The sequence below is a fragment of the Scyliorhinus torazame genome, chromosome 1 (assembly GCF_047496885.1).
Source record: "Scyliorhinus torazame isolate Kashiwa2021f chromosome 1, sScyTor2.1, whole genome shotgun sequence".
NCBI classification, from domain to species: domain Eukaryota; kingdom Metazoa; phylum Chordata; class Chondrichthyes; order Carcharhiniformes; family Scyliorhinidae; genus Scyliorhinus; species Scyliorhinus torazame.
Genome location: NC_092707.1, coordinates 411,367,140 through 411,377,767, shown reverse-complemented (window position 1 = coordinate 411,377,767; position 10,628 = coordinate 411,367,140). Strand labels below are relative to the sequence as shown.

At 46.6% G+C, this 10,628-nt stretch overlaps 1 protein-coding gene across 1 annotated transcript; it reads right to left on the bottom strand.

Moving 5' to 3' along the window:
• Nucleotides 1-573: 573 nt before the first annotated feature.
• Nucleotides 574-8,933, bottom strand: LOC140428414 (uncharacterized). The gene is made up of 5 exons (XM_072514840.1): nt 8,798-8,933; nt 5,976-6,326; nt 4,533-4,877; nt 3,241-3,582; nt 574-705 (listed from the first exon to the last, which is right to left on the bottom strand). Exons 1-5 carry the CDS (start codon nt 8,847-8,849, stop codon nt 599-601), a joined length of 1,197 nt encoding a protein of 398 aa, XP_072370941.1. The 5' UTR covers nt 8,850-8,933; the 3' UTR covers nt 574-598.
• Nucleotides 8,934-10,628: the final 1,695 nt, after the last annotated feature.

Here is a 10,628-nt window from a genome sequence, read left to right as displayed (position 1 = left end):
ATACAGCCAGACTTTCTGCACGGTTCTGACAGGTTTCAGATCTTGTCTTCAAATGATCGCTCTTCTTCAAAGAACATCTCTGTGAAGCAGGTATTCTTGAGGGCTAACTGTATTTAACAGTGGAATGAGAGCTGAGATGGGATTTTTAATTGTTTGAGTGAGAACAAAGATAGCAGTTAAGGGTTACTGTATTCACTGTATTGATTAGCATTGTTTACGTGGCGATTGTCAGATATTTCCTGGTGTGATGTAAAATATAATTTAATACTCTGTAAGTAATCAAGTTTGTTTCATACACCATATCCCTATTTTTCCCCAAATCACTCCTGGAGTGAGGTGTCATTTCATCACAGTTTTACCAAATTAAAATAAAATATTGGGGTTCCTGTTGCATATCTCATCCACTGTTTTCGTCTGGCCAGGATTGTAACATCAGATCCTCAGCAATGGGGTTGACTGTTAATTGCTCGCAAGGGAAATTAGGGATTGGCAATAAATGCTGCTCTTGCCAACAATGCCCACATCCCATAAACAAACAAAACAAACGATACACAATAACCGAGAGAAACGGAATTATTCTGTCAAAATTACGGGATTGTTATTTCCGAAGCAGTATGAATCCGATGAGCAAACTAAGTCCTGCAAATCCCGAAAGAGTTCCCACAATGATCCAGACAAGCTTCATCTTCTCAGCGTCAGCCGTGTCTGTGAAAGGAAATCACATGTTTACGGTTAAAGGACGGGGAATGGATTTGATTCTCGTCAGTCGGTGACATTTGAAATGGTAAAGTAGAGAAATGAAAGCAGGTGGAATTCAAACTGAGCAGATATTTCTATCTGCTGGACACCTGGAATAACAATGTCAGTTTAAACACAGATCAATTTGATTTATTGATAATGCGGCAGGCCAATCTTATATCGCACTCTGACCACTTGCTGGCCATTCTGGCTGACTTGGTAACAGTGCAGCAAAGTCCCACAGATGGAAAGAAAACCACCAACAGATCCCCAGTGGGTTCCGTTCTGTATCCTCCTCCGTCCACACCAACATTACACTGTAGGGGAGTGACTTTTGGATAGGTGGTGTGTATTGTGTGGCCGATACCACTAATGTGACCAGGCGATCCGTATAAACAAGATGAAGTTTGTTTTTAAACATGGAGGAGTTGAGTTGAGGAAAGGCAGAGCAATGGGGACTGAGATGAAGGTAAAGTTCTCTATATTGGAAGAGGAAATGTCAATGACACATCAGTTAGCAAGATGGAGTTTGTCTAAAAGATTGTGATTGCAAAATTAACAAGGAAGAATTTAGAGAGTTTTAGATTAATGGAACACCCTCCAAAGAGAATTAACCCATTCAAAAAAGTGCCTTAAATGTGTGAGTGGGATTGGGACTAAAGTTCAGAGTAATTGTGTTGATTCAGGTCATTGCCAATGTTGGCTGTGATGGGCAGCGTGCCAGGCTGAAAGGGAGCTAATGGGATGGGTTTTGTGTTTAGTTTATTCCCTCGAGTTACTGACTGGGGTGAACTCTCCTGCTCTTCTTAAGCTACTGTCATGTGGCCTCCTGCATCTCCCAGAGAGAGCGGACCAGGGCTTGGTTTAAAGTCTCGTCTGATCATCCTCTGATAGAATTGTTCCGAATTCTCAATCATTTTGCTGAAGCAAATTGAGACAAACTATTCCGACTTGTGATATTCATTCTTCAACACGACAAAGAAGAGATTATCGGGCCACTATCACATTGCTATTTAGGGAGCTTGCTGTGCACAAATTGGCCGATACATTTCCTACATTTAAATAGGGCCCAAGCTTTACAAAGGGTTTAATTGGTTGTAAAGCACTTTGGGACAACTGGTGATGTCAGTAAAGGTCATTATGGCCTGGATTTTATGGATGGTGAGAGTACCTTGCTCATCATTCGGAGAGTCGGCGGGGACGACTCGACAGCATTGCTGCCATTTCCTGCTCAAATTAACTCGGGTCCGCATTTGGAAAGAAGTCCCAGTCCCTCCATGCACAGCGCTACAGTGGCTGTAAGAGGTACTGCAGCACTGTGCCTGAGACAATGTTCCAGGAACTGCATTGATGGTAAGTGGCAGTGTTCCCAGAAAGGGACAGTCCAGTGGCGATTTTGGAGTTTTTAAATTTAAACCTCAAAGATTTATTGAGAAGAAAAGAAAATTTAACCACACACAATTACAATTACACAGTTAAAATTGATTTCACAATATGTTCCCCCAAAAGACTCCCTAATTGATCAGACTCATAAATAAAATTCTTCCAGGCAATACTCCCTAATATATGTTTAACTATCAAAATCCAGTTAATATTAACCAAGGCACAACTGCTGTAACCTGACTAAATGTATCCCACATGATCTCTCAAACCACGTTTCACTCAAATGTGAAAATTAAAGACCTTCAGAAACTGCCTGACACCAGATTGCCGAGCCTGGTGCTCTATTCGGGACACTCTCACACATCCTTCTTTATACAATAACACAATGCTCCTTAAGGAATCTCGAAAAATTAACACCTGTTCTCACACCACTTTGCGACATTGGTTTTGCATATATCCACTCCGCATCTCAGGATAATCACTCCCCCCGCATTGGGCGGTGGGGCCGGGGGGGCGGGGGGTGGGAGACGCGGGGGACGGGGACCACATTGCCACATTTTATGATCACATCACAAATGGTCAAATTTGAGTCATGGATGTAGGAAAAAGGAAATTTGGATGCTGAATCCTCAATTTAAGAAAAGGTTTCTTGGTTTCAGGATGAATCCTGACATCCTGACTGGTGGAGGTGGAGGAAAACAGGAAGGGACATTTGTTCCCAGTAACCGGAAATGTGGGACACAGTGACCTCATATATCATTGAATTATCTCATGGGGGGGTCACTCTGTGAGATGCTCCTCCCACCCCGAGCAAATTCTGGCCTATTAAGTTGATGAATCACCGTGGACACTAGGCATTGTTCACTCTAACTCACTCTGTATGGGCATTGTGGGCAATTCCCTTTGTCAGAGCAGAGCAGCAGGAGTAGGCCATTCAGCCCCTCTAGCCCTCTGCGTTATTCAACTGGGCTATGGCTGAGTGTTGACCTCAACACCATTTTCCCTCATTATCCCCATAACCCTCAATGTCATTGGCACCTAGAAATCCATCAATCAGTGTGTCCTGCACTAGATTATGTGCTCGAGTCTGTGAAGTTGGATAATGTAACTTGTCCTTACTTATTACAGTGAGCTGGGTTCCATTCCAATCGATATCTCCCCTCACTTCACAATAGTAGATGGCAGCGTCACTGGGCTGAATGTTGCTGATTGTCAGAATGAAGCTGTTACTGGACATGTTTCGAGAAGACTGGAAACGCTCGGAGAAGCCAGGACCCCATCGTGTGTTGTTCAGTATCTCATCTGTTAAAATCCACTCGATGTAAGCTGGTTGTTGTCGGTACCAATGAACATCAGCGTATCTCACAGAGGCGTTATACAGGGTGCACTGTAACCGTGCACTCTGACCCTGTCTGATAGATTCTGGAGCAGGAGACTGGATAACCACTGGGGCATCTGCACCTTTGGAGAAACAATATTCATAACTTAAAAGAGTATCTGGATTTACAAAGTAGCTCTGGTAGTTAAACATAGAATCGTTGGTGCCTCACGGCACGGAGGTCCCAGGTGCGATCCCAGCTTTGGGTCACTGTCCGTGTGGAGTTTGTACATTCTCCCCGTGTCTGCGTGGGTTTCACCCCCACAACCCAAAGATGTGCAGGGTAGGTGGATTGGCCACGCCAAATTGGCCCTTAATTGGAAAAATGAATTGGGTACTTGAAATTGTAAAAAAAAACACAGAGTCACTGAAGTGGAGAAAGAGGCCATTCAGCCCATCCAGTCTGCACCAACCCTCTGGAAGAGCACCCTTCCTCGGCCACTCCCCCACCATCCAAACAAAATCCTTAAATTGGCACCAATACCCATTTGAAGACCGCATTCCACCACCAGCATCAGGAGGGGGTCTCCCCATTTGGATAAAAACTAACCCACTTCGTGTTTCTAATGGTGACCTGGGGGAGTTCCTCATTGTCAAGTACTGGTTGCCATGACATCAGGAAGGGGGAGGGGGGCCTGTGTAGAGCTACCACCCTGTCCAGGTTGCTAACCCCTCTTCCCACAATCTCAACCTATGACCCCAAACCCTCCCACAATCACCTTTGGTCCGAATCCCTCAGCCTGACCTTGTTGTGGGCCACTGGTTTGACTGGTGTTTGCAATGTGCAGCTGCCTGTCTCAGGCACCATGGTCATGTGGAAGGCCCACTGATGTCTATGTATGTGCCTGATCCTTCACAAAGGAAGCAACATGGGCCTCTCCCTGGACCTCAGACCAGTGAGTGAGAGACCCCATCACCTGTATCAAGAAGCGGGCTTTGTGTCCAAAAAAGTGTGAACATTTGAGACTTCTGAGAACCACAAGGCAGAACATGTGGTGTGAAGATTAATGAGAATAATGGAAACTGTACTTACTGGTTACATTCAGCTGTGACCCATCCCCACTGATATGTCCCCACACGGAGCAGTAATAGACGGCAGTGTCATTGGGCTGCACGTTGCTGATTGTCAGGATGAAGCTGTTGGAGCTGATGTGTCTGGCAGGCAGGAAACGCTCAGAGAAACCCGAATCCCGGTCTACATAATTCTTTGTATCAAGTGCTAAAATCCTCTCCCTCTCTTTCCCTGGCAGCTTCCTGTACCAATAAACGTTTGTGTATCTCACTGCGGCGTTCTGCATGGAGCAGTGGAACCGTGCAGTCTGACCCTCTGGGACACGTTCCACACTCGGAGACTGGATAAGGACTGGAGGTTTTTCACCTTTAAGAGAAAAATATCAACAATTTATAAACAGGTGCTGAGGTTGCAGTCTGGGCAGATTCTCCGCTTCCCCAGCCGCGTGTTTCTCGGGGGCGCGCTGTTCCCAGGCAGCGCGATTCTGCCTTCCCGCTTGTCAATGGGATTTCCCATTGAAGCCACGCCACAGGGAAAGCCCCGGGCGAGGGGGCACTGCCGGCGGCAATCGCAACGGCCAGAGAATTGCAGCCTTTCTTTCTGCTTTTAGTAGAAGTGCCACCCTCCGATCAGAGACTCGGGGGTCCTCGATCACAGGGTCAGACCCATTATTGACCTGTCAATCCCTCCATGCTCACATAATCCAATGGAGCTTCCCAAAAAGAAATGATGTGGGGGTGTTGCTGCCTCTCCAGCCACCCGCTGAGTTCCCATCACCTCCACAAGATTCCACCCATTGTCCCGGCCGCACTGAAGCCGCCAGTTAATGTGTTCCTCACTCACATTCAAAGTCTGGGGCAACTATTTTGTGGCCCTTGTCCTATTAGCTGAAGGAGTTGCTCAATTCAAGAACAAACCTTTGTTTCTTTAGTCCACATTCCAGCAATTCTCATTGATGATTGGAAAGTGAGCATTGAGCTGCTCAATAGTTTAATAAATCATTGTCGATGCCACCAATCTGTGTGGTCAGGACTGCAGGGAACAAAGCTCAGGAAGAATTCCCACCTCCGGGAGGGGAGGGCAAAGACAGCAAGCTGGAAAATCTCACACACTTGATGGCCCACACCCTGTGATTCTAAAAGAGATCGCTGCAGATTTAGAGAATGCACTCGTTACAAATTTCCCAAATTCCTTCCTTTTAGGATCAATCCACGGGGACATCGGCCGGTATTCTGCGCTCTCGGCCGCTGAGATCGGGAAACCCGCTGGGATCGGCGCCGGGCGACAGACCCGTTCCCATTCTCTACCCGCCCCCCCCCGGTGCTCTGCTACCCCCCTAACCCCGGTGCTGTGCTCCCCCCCCCCCCCCCCCCTGCAACCTGATTCAAGTTCTGGGCGGTCAACTCAGTCTATGTGTAATAACATTATTTGGAATAAAAGTAATAAAGCATAGACATTACTCACTGGTTACATTCAGACGGGTTCCTTTCCCAAAGATTTTCCCCCAAATCCCACAGATATAGACAGCGGAGTCACCGAGCTTCACATCTCTGACTGTCAGAATGTAGCTGTTACCGGGAACATCTCTGGAAGGCTGAAACCGATCATACAGACCTGTCGCCCGGAAAACTTCGCCATTTACATCATGACTCAAAATCCATTCCTTACTTTGTGAGCGGTACCAATGTAAAGTGTATTTATCCACAGTCTGCCCTACATTCTTGCTCTGTAAGTCACACAGAAACGTCACTGTTTCACCCTCAGCCACTTTCACAACTTGAGGGGATTGGATAAGAACCGTCCCTGTCACATGACCTGTGAACAGAAAATAACTGAAGATCAGAACAAATAAGAAAATACAAAATAGAAGCTGAAACACAAGTTATTATAAAATCCCGTGTAGATCAGGAATTAATATTGTGCATTGTCATCAGTAACTTGTAGCCCAGTTGCTTTATCCACACCCTGAACTTCACTGTCTCACATCGCACTGTACTGACCAATAATGTCAGCCCAGCATTTTGTGCTCAAAGCCTCGCGTCTCAAGTGGGATTTGAACTGAGCCAAGATGGACACAGTGGGGAGGATTTGAGGGATAGAACGATGTGTTGGAGGTGGGTCAGATTGACCAAATGTGTGCTGGTGTTGTGAATGGCTGCCTGCAGGCCTTAGAGCCAGGAACAGAATGTATTCAGCCAGGAGCAGTGCAGTTTCCTCTGTTAAGCGTGGTCCAAGTTTAAATTATTGATATAAATGGTAAACAAGAGTCATCCCAGCACAGAACATTGTCGAGCTCCAATTCCCATCATGTCTCATTCATTTGTTTATTACCTTATCAAAGGAAATCTAAATATATAACATCTACAAGTTTACCTATGTCTACTCTCTTAGTTAGCTCTTCAAAGAATTCTGTTCAGTGGCATGGTAACACAGAGGTTAGCACTACTGCCTCACAGCACCAGGGACCCAGGTTCAATTTTGGCCTCGGGTGACTGTCTGTATGGAGTTTGCATCATCTCCCCGTGTCTGTGTGGGTTTCCTCCGGGTGCTCCGGTTTCCTCCCACAGTATAAAGATATACAGGTTAGATAGATTGACCATGGAAAATTGCCCCTTAGTGTTCGGTTACGGGGATAGGGTGGGGGCCTGACCCTGTGTCATGTGCTCTTTCAGAGGGTCGGTGCAGGCTGGATGGGCTGAATGGCCTCCTTCTGCACTGTGGGGATTCTCTGAGTCTATGAATTGATTTGGTCAAGAATGACACGTCCATTTCAAGTCCTTGTTGACTATTCATTCTTCTGTTTGTTTTTTAGAGTCTAGATTATTTTAGTCGGAATTCCATTATGTTTCATACAACTTATGTGAAACCAACTTGTCTATAATTCCCAGGACATGTTATATTTCCTTTCTTAAGTGCAACATTTCTCTTAATTTTATTTTAATTTAGATTTCTAATCACATTGTTGGATGTCATTTCCTGTCTGACTTCACTCTCTTTCCTGGCTTCTTGTGGTTTCACATCAAGGATCCTATCAGAAGCTGAGAAAGATAAAATCCAAAAGTCTATGAAAACTGATAAAATAATGATCTCCCATTGGGCACGATGGGTAAACTGATCTCCTGACCAAACGATCGTCCAACAATCAAACTGGATCTCGAGAATTTCTGACCCCTTTGAGTTCCCAACGCCCCCTGCAGCCTGCGGCAACGTTACTGGATTCAGGAGCCTCAACGCAAGGGGCAGGGTTCTGACCCTCTGGTTCCAGAACATTCCAAGGTGGCTTTCTGAGATTGTCAACTCTGCTGAGGCACCGAGTGGGACCTCTTCACATCCCCCTCAACATCACCACAGGATTCCCATTGGGAAGCTTGGATCACTCACACTAATTAGATCAGGAAACATGCTCACAAAATTCCTGACTGAAGCATTGACACAGAAAAATGCCTGGAGTTGTGTCAGAGTCACTTCAGCCTTCAGCATCTGTACATTAAACATCCTCCTCAGTGTGCTGACCCCCTCAGCTATCCCTACACCTCCCATTCCCATTCACACAGACAGCAGTAAATAGGGGCACACAAGTTTGGGGGAAAGGCTTCAAGGGGGTGACTGTTCCTATGAGACGGATCAGGCTCCTCACGGACATGAAAGGGGTCTGAAGGATTTTGGGATGATAATTCAGGAGCAGTTTATGAATGGTGGATTTGAGGAAGAAATCCGCTGGCAAATTAATTCCCTCCATTTAACATTCTAGGATGGAAAATAATCCAATGACAATCATCACGCAAATCAGGAGAAATGGGAATTAAAGAATTAACGAGGTTTTGTTAATTTTTAAATTAAATTTAGAGTACCCAAGGAGCAATTTGGAATGGACAATCCACCTACCCTGCACATCTTTGAGTTGTGGGGGTGAAACCCACGCAGACACGGGGAGAATGAGCAAACTCCACACAGACAGTGACCCGGGGCCAGGTTTTAACCCAGGTCCTCAGCTCCCTAGGCAGCAGTGCTAACCACTGTGCCACCGTGCCGTCCAACGATGTTTTAAACATGAAGAGTGAGACAATTGTGTCTGTGGATTGCCGGCCGCTGGAGTTTCAGAGTGGGATCACTGAGCTGGGGGCTCAGTGTTGTCTCTGACGCTGTATTTTCCCATTGAACCATGAGAACCCCAAACTATCCCAACTCTTAAACAGGAAAATCTGACTAAAAATTCACATCACCCCCAATAACCAGAAAATCAACTCAAAAACATAACGATGTGCAAGCAGCCCCAGGTTACTTACCCACCGCCATACAGAGGGTGAGAGTCAGAGCAGAGAGAGCTGGGCAAAACATTCCAAACAAAGTCCTTTTGCAAACACACAATTCTTGTTTCTTTCACACACTCTTCTATTCGATGTTGCTGTGAAAGATTGCGGGATGTCTCAATATTACTTCCTATTTTTACTTCTAGAGGTGTGACAGCACGGTAACATTGAGGTTATGACTGCTGCCTCACAGCGCCAGTCACCCGGGTTAGCAATGCTATCTCACAGTGCCAAGGACCCGGGTCAGCTGCTATCTCACAGTGCCAAGGACCCGGGTCAGGACTGCTGTCTCACAGTGCCATGGACCCGGGTCAGCACGGCTGTCTCACAGTGCCTGGGACCCGGGTCAGCACGGCTGTCTCATAGTGCCAGGGACCCGGGTCAGCACAGCTGTCTCACAGCGCCAGGGACACAAGTTCAATTCCAGTCTTGGGTGACTGTGTGGAATTTGTACATTCTCCCCGTGTCTGCGTGGGTTTCCTCCGGGTGCTCCGGTTTAATTCCACAGAGAAAAGATGCACAGGTCAGGTGGATTGGTCATGCTGAATTGTCCCTTAGTGTCCAAGGCTATGCAGTTTTGGTGGATTGGCCATGCTAAATTATCTCTCAGTGTCTAAAGATGTGCAGGTTAGGTGGATTGGCCATGCTAAATTGCCCGTACTATTCAAAAGCTTACATGGTGACATGGGGATAGATGTTGGGCGGCACGGTAGCACAGTGGTTAGCACTGTTGCTTCACAGCTCCAGGGTCCCAGGTTCGATTCCCGGCTTGGGTCACTGTCTGTGCGGAGTCTGCACGTTCTCCCCGTGTCTGCGTGGGTTTCCTCCAGGTGCTCCGGTTTCCTCCCACAAGCCGCGAAAACGTGTTGTTGGTGAATTGGACATTCTGAATTCTCCCTCTGTGTACCCGGACAGGTGCCGGAATGTGGCGACTAGTGTTAACGTAAACCTACTTGGGACAATAAAGATTATTAAAAAACAAAATTAAGTGTGGAGGAGTGGGCCTTGGTGGGGGGCTCGTTCACAGGGTCAGTATAGACTCAATGGGCCCAATGGCCTCCTCCTGCACTGTCGGGAATGTTTCTGTGATTCTCTGATTCATTCCCATGGGACAGATTGGGTCACTGAGGGACATTAAAGTGGTTTTGGGGATGATAATTCAGGAGCCCCAGCAGCAGACTTCAGCAAGGTTCACCCTGCGTCTCCACAGATACTCGGAGAGCTCGTCAGTACTGAGCAGTGGAAATGGCTCCATTTTATTCTATGGACAATGGTCTCCATCCCCTCACTCTGATGGTGTTTTTTAAAAATAAATTTCGAGAACCCAATTCATTTTTTCCAATAAAGGGGCAATTTTGTGTGGCCAATCCACCTACCCTGCACATCTTTGGGTTGTGGGGGTGAAACCCACGCAAACACAGGGAGAATGTGCAAACTCCAGAGCCAGGATCGAACCTGGGACCTCGGCAACGTGCTAACCACTGCGCCACCGTGCTGCCCTCCTGATTCCAGGGATGGCAGGACTGACGTATGAGGAGAGATTGATTAGTTTAGGATTGTTTTCGCTGGAGTTCAGACGAATGAGGGGGGATCTCATAGAGACTTATAAAATTCTATTTATCTAATTCTAGTCGCCGTAAATGCCATCTTATTGATCGAGATCGGAACTCCTCTGAACCTTGAATGAATATTTGAATGGAACCTCTGCCCCTCCCACCCTTTCCTCAGTCTCGTCTGATCCCTAATTGGCAAATATGTCTCCTGCAAGAAGACTACTTCTGCGCGGAGCGTCCGCAAATGAGTAAAC